The 23,756-nt window shown below is 52.6% G+C and overlaps 1 protein-coding gene across 1 annotated transcript in view; it reads left to right on the forward strand.

Annotated features, from left to right (window-relative positions):
* Positions 1-23,352, forward strand: part of LOC147101942 (ectonucleoside triphosphate diphosphohydrolase 2-like) — a 98,902-nt gene extending 75,550 nt beyond the window's left edge. The window contains exons 6-9 of the mRNA XM_085965961.1: positions 442-711; positions 9,178-9,297; positions 13,575-13,712; positions 22,894-23,352. Of these exons, the coding sequence (XP_085822087.1) occupies positions 442-711; positions 9,178-9,297; positions 13,575-13,712; positions 22,894-23,097 (732 nt within the window). The 3' untranslated portion in view covers positions 23,098-23,352. The remainder of the gene's footprint in view (positions 1-441; positions 712-9,177; positions 9,298-13,574; positions 13,713-22,893) is intronic.
* The last annotated feature ends 404 nt before the right edge of the window (positions 23,353-23,756 follow it).

Consider the following 23,756-nt stretch of genomic DNA (forward strand, 5'->3'; position numbering starts at 1 on the left):
TTGGGGATATGGGGAGAGGGTGGGTAGGTGGGGTTGGGGATATGGGGAGAGGGTGGGTAGGTGGGTTTGGGGATATGGGGAGAGGGTGGGTCGGTGGGGTTGGGGAGAGGGTGGGTAGGTGGGGTTGGGGAGAGGGTGGGTAGGTGGGGTTGGGGATATGGGGAGAGGGTGGGTCGATGGGGTTGGGGAGAGGGTGGGTAGGTGGGGTTGGGGAGAGGGTGGGTAGGTGGGTTTGGGGATATGGGGAGAGGGTGGGTCGGTGGGGTTGGGGAGAGGGTGGGTAGGTGGGGTTGGGGATATGGGGAGAGGGTGGGTAGGTGGGGTTGGGGATATGGGGAGAGGGTGGGTCGGTGGGGTTGGGGGGAGGGTGGGTAGGTGGGGTTGGGGATTTGATATTGCAGTCGGAAGTCTAACTACCTGTCGGTTCTGTTCCTCCCACAGACCCAGGGTTACAGCAGCAGTGTTCTCAACCCGTGCATGCCAGAGGGCTACAACATCTCCTACGCGCAGAGCTTTATATACGACAGCTCGTGCACCGCAAGTGAGAGGCCCATAAATTACACCAGCGTAAAACTCGTAACCTTCAGTGGCTCTTCGGAACCGACGAAGTGCCGTCAGCTCATTGACCTCATCTTTGATTTTGCCACCTGCAACTACAGCAGCTGTGCCTTCAATGATGTCTATCAGCCCAGGGTTACTGGGGACTTTCTGGTAGGTTGATCGGGTTTAACTCGGATAGCCATCCATTTTCCGTGCCACTCCAGTCAGATGCTCATTTATTCCCCAACTCATGATGTCACCCAGGGTATTGCAGGGTTCTTCACCAGCCTGGGCAAAGGCTCTGCTCCTCCCACATCTGGATGACTCCTTCCCCGTTCCCACTCCACCCTGGAATGCTGACCGTTCAGTCCCTCTGGGTATCCCTCCTGTACCCACTTCCTTCCTGGCTTCCCTGTTCCCTTCACAACCTGCCTGCAAACCATCCTTCATCCAAGGTAGCCAACCCTCCAGGATTCTCCTGGAGTCTCCAGGAATTGAAGGTTAATCTCTTGGACACTGCTTCCAACAACCCTGGAGAACAATCACTGGGGCGGTAACTAAAATGTTCTTTTTTTCATTTTATTTGAACATTTTCATTTATTAGTCTTTCAGATGAGATGTTAAACCGAGGTTTCTCAGACTCTCAGACAGACGTAAAAATCCCTTGGCGCTATTTTGAAGAAGAGCAGGGGAGTTCTCCCCGGTGTCCCGGCCAATATTTATTCCTCAATCAACATCACTAAAACAGATTATCAGGTCATTATCACATTGCTGTTTGTGGCAGCTTGCTGTGCGTAAATTAGTAATGAAAGTGTTAATGTGAGATTAGTAATGAAAGTGTTAATGGGAGATTGGTAATGAAAGTGTTAATGGGAGATTAGTAATGAAAGTGTTAATGGGAGATTGGTAATGAAAGTGTTAATGGGAGATTGGTAATAAAAGTGTTAATGTGAGATTAGTAATGAAAGTGTTAATGGGAGATTAGTAATCAAAGTGTTTCCTCGACTACAACAGTGACTACACTTCAAAAGTATTTCATTGGTTGTAAAGTGCTTTGGGGCAGTGTGCTTAAAGGCGGGAAGTGTGATGAAATATGCCATTCATCAGGCACTGTATTCCCTGTGTTTAGTTTAGTTTCAGTTTCATTTCCTTACCTGTATTGTATTGTGTGTAGGGCTCCGCCCATACCTGGCCCCTACTTAAGCAAGCCCCAGCGTGTCTCACAGCAGTACAGCAGATCTCTGGATGAGAGACACTTCTCCAATGTGTATTACTTTCTGAGTTAATAAAAGCCTTGCCTTGCTCCGTTAACGTCGAGTCTCGGATTCATTGAGGCACATCAGGAAGGACATATGATGATATCTCCAGGAATATGTCGAACCAGAGCTCCCAATGCTACCGCAAATCCTGTCTCCAGTATTCCTACCATCTTCGAAATCCCTGCCGTGTCTCTACTCAGAGACATTTCGCAGATTGTTGATCAGTCAAAACTGCTCTTTTACTTCAGATACTATGGATCAAAATGGCAGCTGTTTTTACAGTTTTCTAGAGGAGGGTGTGATATGTATTGTGCGACAGTGTAGAGGGAGCTTTACACTGTATTTAATCTGTGCTGAACCTGACCTGGGAGTGTTTGATGGGACAGTGTAGAGGGAGCTTGACACTGTATTTAACCTGTGCTGTACCTGGCCTGGGAGTGTTTGATGGGACAGTGTAGAGGGAGCTTTACTCTGTATCTAACCCGTGCTGCACCTGACCTGGGAGTGTTTGATGGGACAGTGTAGAGGGAGCTTTACTCTGTATCTAACCCGTGCTGTACCTGCCCTGGGAGTGTTTGATGGGACAGTGTAGAGGGAGCTTTACTCTGTATCGAACCCGTGCTGTACCTGCCCTGGGAGTGTTTGATGGGACAGTGTAGAGGGAGCTTTACTCTGTATCTAACCTGTGCTGGACCTGCACTGGGAGTGTTTGATGGGACAGTGTAGAGGGAGCTTTACTCTGTATCTAACCCGTGCTGTACCTGCCATAGGAGTTTTTGATGGGACAGTGTAGAGGGAGCTTTAATCTATATCTAACCCGTGGTGTACCTGACCGGGGACTTTCTGATGGGACAGTGTAGAAGGAGCATTACTCTGTATCTAATTCCTGCTGTACCTGCACTAGGAGTGTTTGATGGGACAGTGCAGAGGGAGCCTTACTCTGTTTCTAACCTGTGCTGTACCTGCCCTAGGAGTGTATGATGGGACAGTGTAGAGGGAGCTTTACTCTGTATCTAACACGTGCTGTACCCACCCTAGGAGAGTTTGATGGGACAGTGTAGAGGGAGCTTTACTCTGTATCTATCCTGTGCTGTTCCTGCCCTGGGAGTGATTAATGGGACAGTCTAGAGGGAGCTTTACTCTGTATCTAACCCGTGCTGTACCTGCCCTGGAAGTGTGTTTTGGGACAGTGTAGATGGAGCTTTATTCTGTATCTAAACCGTGCTGTACCTACCCTGCCAGTGTTTGATGGGACACTGTGGAGGGAGCTTTACTCTGTATCTAACCCGTGCTGTACCTGCCCTGGGATTGTTTGATGGGACAGTGTAGAGGGAGCTTTACTCTGTATCTAACCCGTGCTGTACCTGCCCTGGGAGTGTTTGATGGGACAGTGTAGAGGGAGCTTTACTCTATATCTAGCCCGTGCTGTACCTGCCCTGGGAGTGTTTGATGGGACAGTGTAGAGGGAGCTTTACTCTGTATCTAACCCGTGCTGTACCTGCCCTGGGATTGTTTGATGGGACAGTGTAGAGGGAGCTTTACTCTGTATCTAACCCACGCTGTACCTGCCCTGGGAGTGTTTGATGGGACAGTGTAGAGGGAGCTTTACTCTGTATCTAACCCGTGCTGTACCTGCCCTGGGAGTGTTTGATGGGACAGTGTAGAGGGAGCTTTAGTCTTTATCTAACCCATGCTGCACCTGCCCCGGGGGTGTCTGATGGGACAATGTAGTGGGAGCTTTACTCTGTATTTAACCCATGCTGTACCGGCCCTGGGAGTCTTTGATGAGACAGTGTGGAGGGAGCGATACTCCTTATCTAACCCGTGCTGTACCTGCGCTGGGAGTGTTTGATGGGACAGTGTAGAGGGAGCTTTACTCTTTATCTAACCCGTGCTGTACCTGCCCCGGGAGTGTTTGATGGGACAGTGTACAGGGAACTTTACTCTGTATCTGAGCCGTGCTGTAGCTACCCTGGGAGTGTTTGATGGGGACAGTGTAGAGGGAGCTTTACTCTGTATCTAACCCATGCTGTACCTGCCCTGGGAGTGTTTGATGGGACAGTGTAGAGGGAGCTTTACTCTGTATCTAACCCGTGCTGTACCTGCCCTGGGAGTGTTTGATGGGACAGTGTAGAGGGAGCTTTACTCTGTATCTAACCCGTGCTGTACCTGTCCTGGGAGTGTTTGATGGGACAGTGTAGAGGGAGCTTTACTCTTTATCTAACCCATGCTGTTCCTGCCTTGGGAGTGTTTGACGGGACAGTGTAGAGGGAGCTTTACTCTGTATCTAACCCCGTGCTGTACCTGCCCTGGGAGTGTTTGATGGGAGAGTGTAGAGGGAGCTTTACTCTGTATCTAACCCGTGCTGTACCTGACCGGAGACATTCTAATGGGACAGTGTAGAAGGAGCATTACTCTGTATCTAATTCCTGCTGTACCTGCACTTGGAGTGTTTGATGGGACAGTGCAGAGGGAGCCTTACTCTGTTTCAAACCTGTGCTGTACCTGCCCTAGGAGTGTAAGATGGGATAGTGTAGAGGGAGCATTACTCTGTATCTGACCCATGCTGTAGCTACCCTGGGAGTGTTTGATGGGACAGTGTAGAGAGAGCTTTACTCTTTATATAACCCGTGCTGTACCTGCCCTGGGAGTGTTTGATGGGACAGTGTAGAGAGAGCTTTACTCTGTATCTAACCCGTGCTGTACCTGCCCTGGGAGTGTTTGATGGGACAGTGTAGAGGGAGCTTTACTCTGTATCTAACCCGTGCTGTACCTGTCCTGGGAGTGTTTGATGGGACAGTGTAGAGGGAGCTTTACTCTGTATCTAACCTGTGCTGTACCTGCCCTGGGAATGTCTGATGGGACAGTGTAGAGGGAGCTTTACTCTGTATCTAACCCGTACTGTACCTGCCCTGGGAGTGTTTGATGGGACAGTGTAGAGGGAGCTTTACTCTGTATCTAACCCGTGCTGTACCTGCCCTGGAAGTGTTTGATGGGACAGTGTGGAGGGAGCTTTACTCTGTATCCAACCCGTGCTGCACCTGCCCTGGGAGTGTTTGATGGGACAGTGAAGAGGGAGATTTAGTCTGCATCTAACCCGAGCTTTACCTGCCCTGGGATTGTTTGATGGGACTTTGTAGAGGGAGCTTTAATCTTTATCTAACCCATGCTCAACTTGCCCTGGGAGTGTTTGATGGGTCAGTGTAGATGACGCTATACTGTGTATCTAACCCGTGCTGTACCTGCCCTGTGAGTGTTTGATGGGACCATGTAGAGGGAGCTTTACTCTGTATCAAACCCGTGCTGCACCTGCCCCGGGAGTTTTTGATGGGACAGTGTAGAGGGAGCTTTACTCTGTATCTAACCCGTGCTGTACCTGCCTTGGGAGTGTTTGATGGGACAATGTAGAGGGAGCTTTACTCAGTATCTAACCCGTGCAGCACCTGCCCTGGAAGTGTTTGATGGGACATTGTAGATGGCGCTATACTCTGTATCTAACCCGTGCTGTACCTGCCCTGGGAGTGTTTGATGGGACAGTGTAGAAGGAGCTTTACTCTGTATCTAACCCGGGCTGTACCTGCCCTGGGAGTCTTTGATGGGGAAAGTGTAGAGGGAGCTTTACTCTTTATCTAACCCGTGCTTTACCTGCCCTGGCAATGTTTGACTGGACAGTGTAGAGGGAGCTTTACTCTAAACTGTGCTGTACCTGCCCTGTTAGTGTTTGATTGGTCAGTGAAAAGGGAGATTTACTCTGCATCTAATCCGTGCTTTGCCTGCCCTGGCAGTGCTTCATTCAACAGTGTAGAGGGAGCTTTATTCTGTATCTAAACTGTGCTGTACCTGCCCTGTGAGTGTTTGATGCGAGTTTAGAGGGAGCTTTACTCAGTATCTATCCCTTGCCGTACCTGCCCTGGGAGTCTTTGATGGGGAAAATGTAGAGGGAACTTTACTCTGTATCTAACCCGTGCTGCACCTGCCCTGGGAGTGTTTGATGGGACAGTGTAGAGGGAATTTTACACTGTATCTAACCCATGCTGCACCTGCTCTGGGAGTGTTTGATGGGAAAGTTTAGAGGGAGCTTTACTCTGTATCTAACCCGTGCTGTACCTGCCCTTGGAGTGTTTGATGGGACATTGTAGATGGCGCTATACTCTGTATCTAACCCATGCTGTACCTGCCCTGGGAGTGTTTGATGGGGAAAGTGTAGAGGGAGCTTTACTCTGTATCTATCCCATGCTGGACCTGCCCTGGGAGTGTTTGATGGGACAGTGTAGAGGGAGGTTTAGTCTGCATCTAACCTGTGCTTTACCTGCACTGGCAGTGTTTGATTGGACAGTGAAGAGGGAGATTTACTTTGTATCTAACCCGTGCTGTACCTGCCCTGGGAGTGTTTGATGGGACTGTGTAGAGGGAGCTTTGCTCTGCATCTAACCGATGCTGCACCGGCCCTGGGAGTGTTTGATGGCACAGTGTAGAGGGAGCTTTACTCTGTATCTAACCCGTGCTGTACCTGCCCTGGGAGTGTTTGATGGGAAAGTGTAGAGGGAGCGTTACTCTGTATCTAACCCATGCTGCACCTGCCCTGGGAGTGTTTGATCGGACAGTGCAGAGTGAGCTTTACTCTGTATCTAACACGTGCTGCACCTGCTCTGGGAGTGTTTGATGGGACCGTGTAGAGGGAGCTTTACTTTGTATTAAACCCGTGCTGCACCTGCCCTGGAAGTGTTTGATGGGACAGTGTAGAGGGAGCTTTACTCTGTATCTAACCCATGCTGTACCTGCCCTGGGAGTATTTGATGGAACAGTGTAGATGGGAGCATTACTCAGTATCTAACCCGTGCTGTACCTGCCCTGGGAGTGTTTGATGGGACAGTATAGAGGGAGATTTACTCTGTATCTAACCCGTGCGGTCCCTGCCCTGCGAGTGTTTGATGGGACAGTGTAGTGGGAGATTTACTCTGTATCTAACCCGTGCAGTACCTGCCCTGGGAATGTTTGATGCGACAGTGTAGAGGACGCTTTACTGTTTATCTAACCCATGCTGTGCCTGCACTGGGAGTGTTTGATGGGACACTGTAGAGGGAGCTTTACTCTGTATCTAACCCGTGCTGCACCTGTCCTGGGAGTGTTTGATGGGACCGTGTAGAGGGAGCTTTACTTTGTATCAAACCCGTGCTGCACTTGCCCTGGGAGTTTCTGATGGGACAGTGTAGAGGGAGCTTTACTCTGTATCTAACCCGTGCTGTACCTGCCCTGGGACTGTTTGATTGGACAATGTAGAGGGAGCTTTACTCAGTATCTAACCCGTACAGCACCTGCCCTGGAAGTGTTTGATGGGACGGTGTAGAGGGAGCTTTACTCTGTACCTAACCCGTGCTGTATCTGCCCTGGGAGTCTTTGATGGGGAAATTGTAGAGGGAGCTTTACTCTGTATCTATCTCATGCTGGACCTGCCCTGGGAGTGTTTGATGGGACAGTGAAGGGGGAGATTTACTCTGTATCTATCTCATGCTGGACCTGCCCTGGGAGTGTTTGATGGGACAGTGTAGAGGGAGCTTTACTCTGTATCCAACCCATGCTGCACCTGCCCTGGGAGTGTTTGATGGGACAGTGAAGGGGGAGATTTAGTCTCCATCTAACCTGTGCTTTACCTGCCCTGGCAGTGTTTGATTGGACAGTGTAGAGGGAGCTTTACTCTAAACTGTGCTGTACCTGCCCTGTGAGTGTTTGATTGGACAGTGAAGACGGAGATTTACTCAGCATCTAACCCGTGCTTTACCTGCCCTGGGAGTGGTTGAAGGGACAGTGTAGAGGGAGCTTTACTCTTTATCTAACCCATGCTGCACCTGCCCTGGGAGTGTTTGAATGGACAGTGTAGAGGGAGCTTTACTCTGTATCTAACCCGTGCTGTACCTGCCCTGGGAGTGTTTGATGGAACAGTGTAGAGGGTGATTTACTCTGTATCTAACACGTGCGGTCCCTGCCCTGCGAGTGTTTGAATGGACAGTGTAGTGGGAGCTTTACTCTGTATCTAACCCGGGCTGTTCCCGCCCTGGGAGTTTTTGATGGGACAGTGTAGAGGGAGCTTTACTCTGTATCTACCCCATGCTGAATCCACTCTGGGATTGTTTGATGGGACAGTGTAGAGGGAGCTTTACTCAGTAACTATCCCTTGCTGTACCTGCCCTGGGAGTCTTTGATGGGGAAAATGTAGAGGGAACTTTACTCTGTATCTAACCCGTGCTGTACCTGCCCTGTGAGTGTTTGATGGGACAGTGTAGAGGGAGCTTTACTCTGCATCTAACTCGTGCTGTACCTGCCCTGGGAGTGTTTGTTGGGATAGTGTCGAGGGAGCTTTACTTTGTACCTAACCCATGCAGTACCTGCCCTGGGAGTGTTTGATGGGACAGTGTAGAGGGAGCTTTACTCCGTATTTAACCTGTGCTGTACCTGCCCTGGGAGTATTTGATGGGACAGTGTAGAGGGAGCTTTACTCTGTATCTAACCCGTGCTGTACCTGCCCTGGGGGTGTTTGATGGGACAGTGTAGAGCGAGCTTTACTCTGTATCTAACCCGTGCTGCACCTGCCCTGGGAGTGTTTAATGGGACATTGTAGAGGGAGCTTTACTCTGTATCTAACCCGTGCTGTACCTGCCCTGGGAGTGTTTGATGGGACAGTGTAGAAGGAGCTTTACTCTGTATCTAACCCGTGCTGTGCCTGCCCTGGGAGTGTTTGATGGGACAGTGTAGAGGGAGCTGTACTTTGTACCTAACCCATGCAGTACCTGCCCTGGGAGTGTTTGATGGGACAGTGTAGAGGGAGCTTTACTCTGTATCTAACCCCTGCTGTACCTGCCCTTGGTGTGTTTGAAGGGACATTGTAGAGGAAGCTTTACTCTGTATCTAACCCGTGCTGTACCTGCCCTGGGAGTGTTTGATGGGACAGTGTAGAGGGAGCTTTACCCTGTATCTAACCCATGCTGTACCTGCCCTGGGAGTGTTTGATGGGACAGTGTAGCGGGAGCTTTACTTTGTATCTAACCCGTGCTGTGCCTGCCCTGGGAGTGTTTGATGGGACAGTGTAGAGGGAGCTTTACTCTGTATCTAACCCGTGCTGTACCTGCCCTGGGAGTGTTTGATGGGACAGTGAAGAGGGTAATTTACTCTGTATCTAACCGATGCCTAATGTGACTCTCGCATCCGTGTCTGTAAATATTTCTGTCTCCAGCACAAACATCACTCTCTCCTGAAGAACAATTCTCTGCACTGTGTTTAATCCTGTTTACTGAATTCCATCTGTTACAACTGAGGTTTTATAACACCACCTGAGCTGGTCGTTACAGTTAATCTGATAATGTTGCTTTCTCTGTCTGTCTAGGCCTTTGCAGCATTCTATTACACAGTTAATTTTCTACAGACTACTTTGGACATAAGCATTACATCAGCCAGCGAGCTGCAGGAAGCCGCTGATACCATCTGTGCAATGGACTTCAAAAAGGTAATTGTCGATAACAGCAGCATTAACAGGGAACAGTCATGCAGCCCTGTGTCCCTCCCAATCATCCCCCTTACCAAACTCCCCCTCTTCAGATAGCCCCCCATCGACTCCCCTCTCTCCCAATCCCTCCTCTCTCCCAATCCCCCCTCTCTCCCAATCCCCCCTCTCTCCCAATCCCCCCTCTCTCCCAATCCCCCTCTCTCCCAATCCCTCCCTCTCTCCCAATCCCCCCTGACTCCCAATCCCCCCTCTCTCCCAATCCCCCCTCTCTCCCAATCCCCCCTCTCTCCCAATCACTCCTCTCCCCCAATCCCTCTCTCTCCCAATCCACCCATCTCTCCCAATCCCTCCTCTCCCAATCCTCCCTCTCCCAATTTCCCCTCTCTCCCAATCCCCCCTCTCTCCCAATCCCTCCTCTCTCCCAATCCCCACTCTCTCCCAATCCCCCCTCTCTCCCAATCCCCCCTCTCTCCCAATCACTCCTCTCCCCCAATCCCTCCTCTCTCCCAATCCACCCCTCTCTCCCAATCCCTCCTCTCTCCCATTCCTCCCTCTCCCAATTTCCCCTCTCTCCCAATCCCTCCTCTCTCCCAATCCCTCCTCTCTCCCAATCCCTCCTCTCACCCAATCCCTCCTCTCCCAATCCCCCCTCTCTCCCAATCCCCCCCTCTCCCAATCCCCCCTCTCTCCCAATCCCTCCTCTCTCCCAATCCCCACTCTCTCCCAATCCCCCCTCTCTCCCAATCCCCCCTCTCTCCCAATCACTCCTCTCCCCCAATCCCTCCTCTCTCCCAATCCACCCCTCTCTCCCAATCCCTCCTCTCTCCCATTCCTCCCTCTCCCAATTTCCCCTCTCTCCCAATCCCTCCTCTCTCCCAATCCCTCCTCTCTCCCAATCCCTCCTCTCACCCAATCCCCCCTCTCTCCCAATCCCCCCCTCTCCCAATCCCCCCTCTCTCCCAATCCCCCCTCTCTCCCAATCCCCCCTCTCTCCCAATCCCCTCTCTCCCAATCCCCCTCTCTCCCAATCCCCCCTCTCTCCCAATCCCCCCTGACTCCCAATCCCTCCTCTCTCCCAATCCCCCCTCTCTCCCAATCCCCCCTCTCTCCCAATCCCTCCTCTCTCCCAATCCCCTCTCTCTCCCAATCCGCCCTCTCTCCCAATCCCCCCTCTCTCCCAATCCCTCCTCTCCCCCAATCCCTCCTCTCTCCCAATCCACCCCTCTCTCCCAATCCCTCCTCTCTCCCAATCCCTCCTCTCTCCCAATTCCTCCTCTCTCCCATTCCTCCCTCTCCCAATTTCCCCTCTCCCAATCCCTCCTCTCTCCCAATCCCTCCTCTCTCCCAATCCCTCCTCTCACCCAATCCCTCCTCTCTCCCAATCCATCCCTCTCTCCCAATCCTTCCTCTCTCCCAATCCCTCCTCTCTCCAAATCCCCCTCTCTCCCAATCCCCCTCTCTCCCAATCCCCCTCTCTCCCAATCCCCCCTCTCTCCCAATCCCCCCTCTCTCCCAATTCCCCCTCTCTCCCAATCCCTCCCTCTCTCCCAATCACCCCTCTCTCCCAATCACCCCTCTCTCCCAATCCCCCCACTCTCCCAATCCCCCCTCTCTCCCAATCCCCCCTCTCCCAATCCCCCCCTCTCTCCCAATCCACCCCTCTCTCCCAATCCCCCCTCTCTCCCAATCCCCTGACTCCCAATCCCCTCTGACTCCCAATCCCCCCTCTCTCCCAATCCCCCCTCTCTCCCAATCCCCCCTCTCTCCCAATCCCCCCTCTCCCAATCCCCCCTCTCTCCCAATTCCCCCCTCTCCCAATCACCCCTTTCCCAATCCCCCCTCTCCCAATCCCTCCTCTCTCCCAATCCCTCCTCTCTCCCAATCCCCCCTCTCTCCCAATCCCCCCTCTCTCCCAATCCCTCCTCTCCCCAATCCCTCCTCTCCCCCAATCCGTCCTCTCTCCCAATCCATCCCTCTCTCCCAATCCATCCCTCTCTCCCAATCCCTCCTCTCTCCCAATCCCTCCTCTCTCCCAATCCCGCCTCTCTCCCAATCCCTCCTCTCTCCCAATCCCTCCTCTCTCCCAATCCCTCCTCTCTCCCAATCCCTCCTCTCTCCCAATCCATCCCTCTCTCCCAATCCTTCCTCTCTCCCAATCCCTCCTCTCTCCCAATCCCCCCTCTCTCCCAATCCCCCCTCTCTCCCAATCCCCCCTCTCTCCCAATTCCCCCTCTCTCCCAATTCCCCCTCTCCCAATCCCACCCTCTCTCCCAATCCCTCCCTCTCTCCCAATCCCTCCCTCGGTCCCAATCCCCCCTCTCTCCCAATCCCCCCTATCTCCCAGTCCCCCCTCTCTCCCAATCCCCCCTCTCTCCCAATCCCCCCTCTCTCCCAATCCCCCCTCTCTCCCAATCTCCCCTCTCTCCCAATCTCCCCTCTCTCCCAATCCCTCCCTCTGTCCCAATCATTCCCTCTGTCCCAATCCCTCCCTCTGTCCCAATCCCTCCCTCGGTCCCAATCCCTCCCTCTCTCCCAATCCCTCCCTCTCTCCCAATCCCTCCCTCTCTCCCAATCCCTCCCTCTCTCCCAATCCCTCCCTCTGTCCCAATCCCTCCCTCTATCCCAATCCCTCCCTCTCTCCCAATCCCTCCCTCTCTCCCAATCCCCATCTCTCCCAACCCCTCCCTCTCTCCCAATCCCCCCTCTCTCCCAATCCCTCCTTCTCTCCCAATCCCTCCCTCTCTCCCAATCCCTCCCTCTCTCCCAATCCCAATCCCTCCCTCTCCCCCAATCCCCCCTCTCTCCCAATCCCTCCCTCGCTCCCAATCCCCCTCTCTCCCAATCCTCTCTCTCTCCCAATCCCCCCTTTCTCCCAATCCCCCTCTCTCCCAATCCCCCCCTCTCTCCCAATCCCCCCCTCTCTCCCAATCCCTCTCTCTCTCCCAATCCCTCTCTCTCTCCCAATCCCCCCTCTCTCCCAATCCCTCCTCTCTCCCAATCCCTCCTCTCTCCCAATCCCTCCCTCTCTCCCAATCCCTCCCTCTCTCCCAATCCCTCCCTCTCTCCCAATCCCCACCACTCCCAATCCCTCCCCCTCTCCCAATCCCCCCTCTCTCCCAATCCCCCCTCTCTCCCAATCCCTCCCTCTCTCCCAATCCCCCCTCTCTCCCAATCCCCCCTCTCTCCCAATCCTCTCCCTCTCCCAATCCCCCCTTTCTCCCAATCCCTCTCTCTCCCAATCCCTCTCTCTCTCCCAATCCCCCTCTCTCCCAATCCCCCCTCTCTCCCAATTCCTCCTCTCTCCCAATCCCTCCTCTCTCCCAATACCTCCCTCTCTCCCAATCCCTCCCTCTTTCCCAATCCCTCCCTCTTTCCCACTCCCTCCCTCTCTCCCAATCCCTCCCTCTCTCCCAATCCCTCCCTCTCCCAATCCCTCCCTCTCTCCCAATCCCTCCTTCTCTCCCAATCCCTCTCTCCCAACCCCCCCTCTCTCCCAATCCCCCCTCTCTCCCAATCCCCCCTCTCCCAATCCCCCCTCTCTCCCAATCCCCCTTTTCTCCCAATCCCCGCTCTCTCCCAATCCCCCCTTTCTCCCAATCCCCCCTCTCCCAATCCCTCCCTCTCTCCCAATCCCTCCCTCTCTCCCAATCCCTCCCTCTCTCCCAATCCCTCCCTCTCTCCCAATCCCTCCCTCTCTCCCAATCCCCCCTCTCTCCCAATCCCCCCTCTCTCCCAATCCCCCCTCTCTCCCAATCCCCCCTTTCTCCCAATCCCCCCTTTCTCCCAATCCCCCCTTTCTCCCAATCCCTCCCTCTCTCCCAATCCCTCCCTCTCTCCCAATCCTTCCCTCTCTCTTAATTCCTCCCTCTCTCCCAATCCCTCCCTCTCTCCCAATCCCCCCTCTCCCAATCTTCCCTCTCTCCCAATCCCTCCTCACTCTCAATCTCCCTCACTCTCTCTCCCGATTGCCTCTCTCCCCAATTGTTCCCTCTCTATCCGGATTTCTCCACCCGCCCCTCCCAGGACCTCCTCTGGGCTGGTTGCCAGTGAGCTGTCTGGGAGGCCCAGCTGATGTCTACAGTTCGCCGGCCTCCTGTAAACGAGGCTTGAGGCCCAATATCGGGTGTGCCTCGGGCCTATCCGTTCCTGGGTTGAGATCGTTCCCTACATCCACTTTACACTGTGTGCCGGCGTGTACTGAATTCTAGGCCGCCCTTCACAATGGTCAGTCCTTTGTACAGTGATGATTCTAATTGGGTTCCTTTCTCTCATTGTAGCTGAAGGAGAAAGCACCAAGTGTGTCGGTCCGCAGACTGGTGGATTACTGCACAACCTCCCAGTACATTCACAGCCTGACAACCAGAGGCTACAAGTTCAACGAACAAACCTTCAAAAACATCGCCTTCCAGAAAAAGGTTGGAGTCTGACTGCTTCCAGCGCAGCGGCTGACCGGCTCTCACCCTCCATTCTCTCAATCTCCCTCTCAGCCTCACTGTCGCATGTATTATGTATTTGTCTCTCTATTCTTTCTCCTTTCTCCTCTCTCCCTGTTCCTCTGTCTTTCTTTGTCCCTTTCTTCATCTTTCTGTCTCGCTCAATCTATCTGTTCCTCTCACTCTGTGTCCCACTCTGTCTCCTTCTGTTGGTCTTTCTCTCTGTCTCTTTCTCTCTATCTCTCGCTCTGTCTCTTTCTCCTCTGTCTTGATCTCTATCTCACTCTGTCCGTCTTTCTCTTGCTCTCTTTCTCTCTGTCTTTCTCACTCTCTTATGCTCTCTCTATCTCCCCCTCAGTCTCTCTCCATCTTTATCTAATTGTCTCTGTCTCTGTCTTTCTCTCTCATACTACATCTCTCTCCCCCTCTCTCTTTCTCCCTCTATCTGTTTCTTTATCTGTCTACCTCTCTCTTTGCCTCTGTCTCTCTCTCTATTGCTCTCTCTGTCTCTGTCACCTCTACAAGCCAGATGGGTTGCACCTCAATGGGAGCAAACGGGAGGGTTTGCTAGTGCTGTTGGGGAGGGTTTAAACTAGCTTGGCAGGGGGATGGGAACCTAAGTATAGAGTCAGTAGGGAGGGAAGAAAAACTGGAATTGGAAAACAAAAACGTAGAAAGTAAATTGGAAGGACAGAGGAATCAAGGGCTAGATCGTAGTCAACAAGGAGGTTTGCCTGTACTAAATGGTATATACTTCAATGCAAGGAGTATAGCGAACAAGGCAGATGAGCTGAGGACACAGGTAGATACTTGGGACTATGATATTATAGCTATTACAGAGACGTGGCTGAAAGAGGGGCAGGTATGGCAGTTCAACATTCCTGGTTACAGGATTTTCAGACAGGATAGAGAGGGAGGTAAAAAGGGAGGGGGGGTTGCGGTATTGATTAAAGAAACTATTATAGCTGTGGGGAGGGATGATATGTTGGAGGGATCATCAAACGAGGCCATATGGGTAGAATTGAAAAACAAAAAAGGGGCGATCACACTGCTGGGAGTGTACTACAGACCCCCAAACAGTGAGCGGGAGATAGAAGAACAAATATGCAGACAAATTTCTGAGAAGTGCAAAAACTATAGGGCAGTAATAGTAGGGGCTTTCAACTACCCCAATATTAACTGGGATAAAATTAGTGTGAAGGGTATAGAGGGTGCGGAATTCGACAAATGCATCCAGGAGAACTTTTTTAGCCAGAATGTAGCAAGCCCAACAAGGGAGGGGGCGTTTCTGGACTTAGTTTTAGGGAATGAAGCTGGGCAGGTAGAAGGCGTATCAGTGGGGGTGCATTTTGGTGCTAGTGACCATAATTCATTTAGATTTAAGGTAGTTATGGAAAAGGACAAGGATAGACCAGGAATAAAAATTCTAAATTGGGGAGAAGCAAATTTTGCTAAGCTCAGAGGGGATTTAGCCATAGTGGACTGGAAACAGCTACTTGAAGGTAAATCAGTGTCCGAGCAGTGGGAGGCATTCAAGGAGGAGATCCGGAGGGTTCAGACCAAATATGTGCCCTTAAAGAAAAAAGCTGGGACTAACAAATCTAGAGCCCCCTGGATGTCTGGAGACATGCAGGGTAGGATAAAGTAAAAAAGGGAGGCGTATGACAGATATCGAGGGCTAAATACTCCAGAATCTTTAGAGGAGTACAGAAACTGCAGGGGTGCAATTAAAAAGGATATTAGGAAAGCAAAGAGAGAGCATGAAAAATTCTTGGCAAGTAAAATCAAGGAAAACTCAAAGATGTTTTATAAATATATTAAGAGTAAGGATAACTAAAGAAAGGGTAGGGCCTATTAGAGATCATGAGGGTAATCTGTGTGTGGAGGCGGGAGATGTCGGTAGAGTTCTTAATGAATGCTTTGGGCTCGATTTTAATGCAGCCGACAGGCGGGCTTTTAGGCGTGTGGGGGGTTAAAATCGCAAAACCTGGTTCCCGCCTCCACGCCATTTTAACCTAGGTGTGTCTGATTGACCCGAATCAGTCCCGCCTGCAACAGGCGGGACTGGTCTTTAGGGCCCTTAAACAGCACTGATTGGCCTTTATAATCCCATTTGCCTGTTTAACCCTTTTCCCACGTAAAACGCGCCTGGTGGAGATCACGCCTGTGAAACCTGGCATGAACACTATTGGCTTGCTGACTATCAGCTGCAGGTCTAACATTAAAGAGGATATTTGATCAGTCATCATTTGCAGGTGGCAGGACTTTGTTGTCTCAGGTCTGGGGGAACTTTTAGAAGGCATCGCCACAGCTGTGGAAGTTTGAGCCTCACACACTTCTCCAGTGCGACCTCCTGCGAGACCCCTCTCGCCACCCTCACTCAGCGCTTCCTCAACTGAGGCACCTACCAGAAGCATGGGAGGCCTTTTTTTCCTTCCCCTCTTGGCATTAGAGGACCTCCAGCCCCATTCGCGAAATGACACACGCCACAACTGCAGAAGTTGCCATCAGAATTTTTATGAAAAACACACAACTGATGACATTTTTACAAAATACATAGCATTTCACCCAAGTGACTACCCTCGTGACTATTTGTGCTTTATTTTCCTCTTACGCATGCTCTTACGTAGTGGTTCCCCCGTGGCTTCAGCAGATGTGGAGGCCCCTTGCTCACTTTCCTGCTGCTCCTGTCTCGACACCTTTGGCGGGCGTCCTCTGGGATGGCGAGCCTGTGAGGGTTCGTCAACAATCTGCTGCTCCTGCGGCTGTGCAGGGGTAGAGACCTCTATCTCCGTTGGGTGTGGACTCCGGCGGGGCTCTGACCGAGGGCTCTGCAGTGGCATGGAAGTGTGAGCGCTTGGAGAGGAGCCCCCCACTTCCTTGAGGTCTGCCACCAACCTCCCTCTCATGGGTCAGGTCCCCCTCAGTGCCTGCAAGTGGCTTGAGAGCAGCTTGCTACACATCAGGGAGGCCATGGGGGCCCGTATCTACAATGGCAGTCCTACTCAGAAGGACTTCCATGAAGGTCTGGTTTCTTTGTTCAATAGATGCCCATCGCTCCTCAAGAGATGTCATTCTATTCTGAACACGCACCATGTTTTCCATACCCTGGCGACTAACCTCCTCCATGGCCGTAGCCCTCCTCTCCTCTACCGTAGCCAGCCTTACCACGGAGGCAGCAATCATTTCCACGTAGGTAGCCATCCTGTCCGTGTTGATGCGTTCATGCGCCAATGACTCCACAAAGGCTCTGCTCATGTTCACTATGGACTCCTCCATTCGCTCCACACTCGCAGCGACCCTGGAGACAAAACCTGCCAGAGACTCCTGCATCTGTGCATGGAGTTCCATCACCTCTGATCTTACGGATGGACCCAGAGGCAGAGGGTTGACATGCTGCTGAGCCGAGCTGGCAGAGTCCTGCGCCCTCCGACGAGGACTCTCCACTGCTGTCCCTGTCTCCACAATCTGCTGATGCTCACTTGTGAGCTGTGATACACCAGGTGACAACTCTACTCTATGTCCCGAAGGTCCCACTGAGGTGTGAGTGTCTGCGCTGGTGCTGGGTGTGCTTATTTCTGCTGACGCTGCGCCCTCAGAGGTTGCAGATTCCTCTGAGGAGTCTGGCTGCTCAGGCTCTTCCTCCTGCACACTGGGGACGGGGGCTCTCGATGGTCCTGTGGGGGAGTCAAGGAAAAAGTTAGAGATGTGATGCCAAGGTTACATGCACATTGCATTTTGCAGATGATCATAAGTCCATATGATGTAGCTTCAGAATCATTATCAGTGACTCATGCAATGCCAATGAGAGAGATGGAAAACTATTCTGTCACCAGCTTGCAGGGATGCTCCTGCCTGTCCTTCCCCAACGTCCACATCTCGGTCAGCCCCGGCAATCTCCAGGATGCCTTCCTCCCAGGGTTTGAGCTGGGCTAATGAGGGCAGCCCTCCTCCTGTCCTGGCTCGCTCTCTCCTGTTGTGAGCTCTCTGTTCCTGCAATGAGGGAGACAAGTGGAGGTTGAGTGAGAATGAAGGAGTGAGTGTAGAGATTGCATAGCATAGATACTTAGAAGGAGACAAAGATGGAGTGAGGTTGTCAGTTGTGTTCAAAGCATCAGAGTGAGAGGGAGTGTGAGGGCTGCATGGTGGAATAGTTCTGTGAATGTGAGCATAGAGAGAGAGGGAATGGGTAAGGGTGCATGGATGTGAGTGTCTAGTGGGAAGTGCAGGAAGAGATTGCTAAAGCTGAGTGCTGGTGAGGAAAGGCAATGGGGATCAGATTGAGGGTGATGGAAACATCATACAGTATTTCCTTTTCCAGTGCGAAGAAGGTCATGGAATCTTTTCCTGCACTGCAACCACATTCTTCGTGTGAGCCCCAAGGAGTTGACTTGATCTACCACCTGTAGCCACACAGCCTTGGTCTGGCTGGGAGGCCTCTTCCTCCCTGAAGAAGGGAACAGGACCTCCCTATGGACCCTAGCACCATCCAGTAATACCTGGAGTGAAGCCTCATCAAATTTGGGGGCAGATCTGGCCCTCCCACTGGCCGTTGCTCTTGCAGGCTCCTGTGCCATCTTAATGTTGAAGGTTGGAAGCCTGCAGAGGAAGCAAGGCTTGCTGTGGACCTTAAAAGCAGCAGCAATGATGACGTCATATTCTGCAACTTTCTGACTGGAAATACTCAATTGCCAAGGCTTCCCACACGCTGGAAATCAATTGGCCAATTGAGTTAAAATTGCATCAATCTCATAGACCCATTTAGAATCGTGTGGGAATCGCTAAATTCGGGGAACCCGCCAATTCCCCGCACCTGAGATAAAATTGACTCCTTTGCGTCTGTTTTCACAAAGGAGAGGGGTGAAGCAGACATTGCTATCAGGGAGGAGTAGTGTGAAATATTAGATGAAATAAACATAGTGAGAGAGGAAGTATTAAGGGGTTTAGCAGTTTTAAAAGTGGATAAATCCCCAGGCCCGGATGAAAAGTATCCCAGGCTGTTAAGCGAAGCAAAAGAGGAAATAGCAGAGGCCCTGACCATCATTTTCCAATCCTCTCTGGCTTCAGGTGTGGTGCCGGAGGTCTGGAGGACTGCTAATGTGGTACCCTTGTTTAAAAAGGGAGAAAAGGATAGACCGAGTAATTACAGGCCAGTCAGCCTAACTTCGGTGGTGGGAAAATTATTGGAAAGAATTCTGAAGGACAGGATAAATCTTCATTTAGAAATACACGGATTAATCAAGGATAGTCAGCACGGATTTGTTAAGGGAAGGTCGTGTCTGACAACTTGATTGAATTTTTTGAGAAGGTAACAAGGAGGGTAGATGAGGGTAATGGTTGATGGGTGTTTTTGTGACTGGAAGGCTGTTTCCAGTGGGGTTCCGCAGGGCTCAGTACTAGGTCCCTTGCTTTTTGTGGTATATATCAATGATCCAGACTTGAATATAGGGGGTATGATTAAGAAGTTTGCAGATGATACTAAAATCGGCTGTGTGGTTGATACTGAAGAAGGAAGCTGTAGACTGCAGGAAGATATCAATGGGCTGGTCAGGTGGGCAGAACAGTGGCAAATGGAATTCAATCGGAGAAGTGTGAGGTAATGTATTTGGGGAGGGCTAACAAGGAAAGGGAATACACATTAAATGGTAGGACACCGAGTAATGTAGAGGAACAAAGGGACCTTGGAGTGCATGTCCACAGATCCCTGAAGGTAGCAGGCCAGGTAGATAAGGTGGTTAAGAAGGCATACGGAATGCTTGCCTTTATTAGCCGTGGCATAGAATACAAGAGCAGGGGGGTTATGCTTCAACTGTATAAAACACTAGTTAGACCTCAGCTAGAGTACTGCATGCAGTTCTGGTCACCACATTACAGGAAAGATGTGATTGCACTAGAGAGGGTACAGAGGAGATTTACAAGGATGTTGCTGGGAGTAGAGAATCTTAGCTATGAGGAAAGACTGGATAGGCTGGGTTTGTTTTCCTTGGAACAGAGGAGGCTGAGGGGAGACCTTATTGAGGTGTATAGAATTATGAGGGGCATAGATAGAGTGGATAGAAAGGACCTATTTCCCTTAGCAGAGGGGTCAACAACCAGGGGGCTCAGATTTAAAGTAATTGGTGGAAGATTTAGAGGGGATTTGAGGGGAAATTTCTTCACCCAGAGGGTTGTGGGGGTCTGGAACTCACTGCTTGAAAGGGTGGTAGAGGCAGGAACCCTAACCACATTTAAAAAGTACTTGGATGTGCCCTTGGGATGCTCTAACCTGCAGGGCTACGGACCAAGAGCTGGGAAGTGGGATTAGGCTGGAGAGCTCTTTGTTGGCCGGCGCGGACACGATGGACCGAAATGGCCTCCTTCCGTGCTGTAACTTTCTATGATTCTATAGCTCTATCTGTCTCTCTCTCTCTCTCTCTCTCTGTCTGTCTCTCTATTTCTCCCTCTGTTACACTCTCTGTGTCTCCATATCTCTGTCTCTCCCTCTTTGTCTCTCTCTGCCCCCTTTGGTCATCTGCCTCTCTCTCTGTTTCTCTGTTCTATTGCTTTCGCTCTCTCTCCCTTTATTTCTCACTCCCCATCTTTCACAACCTCATTCTCTCCATCTCCCTCTCTCTCCTTTCCACTCTCTCTTTCCATATCTCCCTTACTCTCTCCCTCACTCTTCTCCCCATCTCTCTCTCCCCCAGTCTCTCTCCCCCAGTCTCTCTCTCTCTCCCCACCGTATCTCTCTCTCCCCAGTCTCTCTCTCTCTCTCCCCCAGTCTCACTCTCTCTCTCCCCCAGTCTCTCTCTCTCTCTCCCCCAGTATCTCTCTCTCCCCCTAGTCTCTCTCTCTCTCTCCCCAGTCTCTCTCTCTCTCTCCCCCAGTCTCACTCTCTCTCTCCCCCAGTCTCTCTCTCTCTCTCCCCCAGTCTCTCTCTCTCTCTCTCCCCAGTCTCTCTCTCCCCCCAGTATCTCTCTCTCTCCCCCAGTCTCTCTCTCTCTCCCAGTCTCTCTCTCTCTCTCCCGTCTCTCTCTCTCCCCCAGTTTCTCTCTCTCTCTCTCCCAGTCTCTCTCTCTCTCCCCAGTCTCTCTCCCTCTCCCCAGTCTCTCTCTCTCTCCCCCCCAGTATCTCTCTCTCCCCCCAGTCTCTCTCTCCCCCAGTCTCTCTCTCTCTCCCCAGTCTCTCTCTCTCCCCCAATCTCTCTCTCTCCCCCAATCTCTCTCTCCCCCAGTCTCTCTCTCTCTCCCCCAGTTTCTCTCTCTCTCTCCCCATCTCTCTCTCTCTCCCCCAGTCTCTCTCTCTCTCCCCCCCAGTATCTCTCTCTCCCCCAGTCTCTCTCTCCCCCAGTCTCTCTCTCTCTCCCCAGTCTCTCTCTCTCCCCCAGTCAGTTCAGTTCAGTTCAGTTCAGTTCAAATGCTTTATTGGCATGAAAGTTTACAGAGAACCATATTGCCAAAGCTTACATAGCAAAAAGGTACAGTTTTCCAACATTCTGTAGGTGTCAATCGATTTGACATTTGTTGGGTACATACAATATTACTTTTAAACAATATTAATTTTAAACAGTCTTTGTACTTCATTTGGTACGTTCAATATTAATTTTAAACAGTCTTAATTTTAAACAGTCCTCAGGTTGTGACATGTTGTTACATATTTGGCCCCTAGGTATGGTCTGTCTCCTTCTCCTAGGACTAATCTCTCTCTCTCTCTCCCCCAGTCTCTCTCTCTCTCCCCGTCTCTCTCTCTCTCTCCCCCAGTCTCTCTCTCTCTCTCCCCCAGTCTCTCTCTCTCTCGCCAGTCTCTCTCTCGCCAGTCACTCTCTCTCCCCCAGTCTCTCTCTCTCTCTCCCCCAGTCTCTCTCTCTCTCCCCCAGTCTCTCTATCTCTCCCCCAGTCTCTCTCTCTCTCTCCCCCAGTCTCTCTCTCTCTCCCCAGTCTCTCTCTCTCTCTCTCCCCCAGTCTCTCTCTCTCTCCCCCCCAGTCTCTCTCTCTCTCTCCCCCCAGTCTCTCTCTCTCTCTCCCCCAGTCTCTCTCTCTCTCCCCCAGTCTCTCTCTCTCTCCCCCAGTCTCTCTCTCTCTCTCCCCCAGTCTCTCTCTCTCCCCCAGTCTCTCTCTCTCCCCCGTCTCTCTCTCTCTCCCCGTCTCTCTCTCTCTCCCCCAGTCTCTCTCTCTCCCCGTCTCTCTCTCTCTCTCCCCCAGTCTCTCTCTCTCTCCCCGTCTCTCTCTCTCTCTCCCCCAGTCTCTCTCTCTCTCTCCCCCAGTCTCTCTCTCGCCAGTCTCTCTCTCGCCAGTCTCTCTCTCTCCCCCAGTCTCTCTCTCTCTCTCCCCCAGTCTCTCTATCTCTCCCCCAGTCTCTCTCTCTCTCTCCCCCAGTCTCTCTCTCTCTCCCCAGTCTCTCTCTCTCTCTCTCCCCCAGTCTCTCTCTCTCTCCCCCCCAGTCTCTCTCTCTCTCCCCATCTCTCTCTCTCTCCCCCAGTCTCTCTCTCTCTCCCCCAGTCTCTCTCTCTCTCCCCCAGTCTCTCTCTCTCTCCCCGTCTCTCTCTCTCTCTCCCCCAGTCTCTCTCTCTCCCCCAGTCTCTCTCTCTCTCTCCCCCGTCTCTCTCTCTCTCTCCCCCAGTCTCTCTCTCTCTCTCCCCCAGTCTCTCTCTCTCCCCAGTCTCTCTCTCTCTCTCCCCGTCTCTCTCTCTCTCCCCAGTCTCTCTCTCTCTCCCCGTCTCTCTCTCTCTCCCCCAGTCTCTCTCTCTCTCTCCCCCAGTCTCTCTCTCTCTCCCCGTCTCTCTCTCCCCCCGTCTCTCTCTCTCCCCGTCTCTCTCTCTCCCTGTCTCTCTCTCTCTCCCCCAGTCTCTCTCTCTCTCCCCAGTCTCTCTCTCCCCAGTCTCTCTCTCTCTCTCCCCCAGTCTCTCTCTCTCTCTCTCCCCCGTCTCTCTCTCTCCCCCAGTCTCTCTCTCTCTCCCCCCAGTCTCTCTCTCTCTCCCCAGTCTCTCTCTCCCCCAGTCTCTCTCTCTCTCTCCCCCAGTCTCTCTCTCTCTCTCCCCCAGTCTCTCTCTCTCTCTCTCCCCGTCTCTCTCTTTCTCTCTTCCCCAGTCTCTTTCTCCTTTTCCCCCCTCCCTTGTTCTGGTTTGCTGCCCTCACAGCCCCTTGCCTCAGCCTCTGACCATCCTTCTTGTTTTGCCCTTTTGCAGGCTGGGGACACCACTATCGGGTGGGCTCTGGGTTACATGCTCAATCTCACCAACATGATCCCAGCTGAAGACCCTGACTTCCGGAAAGCACAGGTGCTCGGTGCCTGGTCGGTGCTCATCGTCATCTTCATCCTGGTCATTGTGGTGGGAGTCCTGGTCTTTGTGTTGTCCACCCGCTCGGTGAAGACTGACTCGGTGTTGTAGTGTGTGGACTCATCCCTCGGCTGGGATCTCCCTCGTTTACTAACACGGCCTCGTCACTGGCACTCCGCACCCCGAGCTGGAGGATTGGAGCCCTTCGACTGTGCCATGTACTAACAGCAAGAGCAGCCATAACCCACCCACCCGCTTACCCCACCTCCACCCCCACCCCCACCCACCCGCACCCCACCCCGCTTACCCCACCCCCATCCTCCCCCACCCCGCTTACCCCACCCACCCCGCTTACCACACCCACCCCCCCACCCACCCCGCTTACCCCACCCCACCCCCACCCTCCCCCACCCCGCTTACCCCACCCACCCCGCTTACCCCACCCACCCACCCACCCCCACCCCCACCCACCCGCACCGCACCCCGCTTACCCCACCCCACCCCCACCCTGCTTACCCCACCCACCCCGCTTACCCCACCCACCCCCCCACCCCACCCACCCCGCTTACCCCACCCCTCCCCCACCCCGCTTACCCCACCCACCCACCCACCCCGCTCACCCCACCCACCCCGCTTACCCCACCCACCCACCCCGCTCACCCCACCCCGCTTACCCCACCCCACCCCGCTTACCCCACCCACCCTACCCCACCCCGCTTACCCCACCCCCACCCCACCCGCACCCCACCCCACCCGCACCCGCTCACCCC

Source organism: Somniosus microcephalus, chromosome 23 (assembly GCF_052327205.1).
Source record: "Somniosus microcephalus isolate GS21.2 chromosome 23, FLI_Smic_1.0, whole genome shotgun sequence".
NCBI lineage: Eukaryota > Metazoa > Chordata > Chondrichthyes > Squaliformes > Somniosidae > Somniosus > Somniosus microcephalus.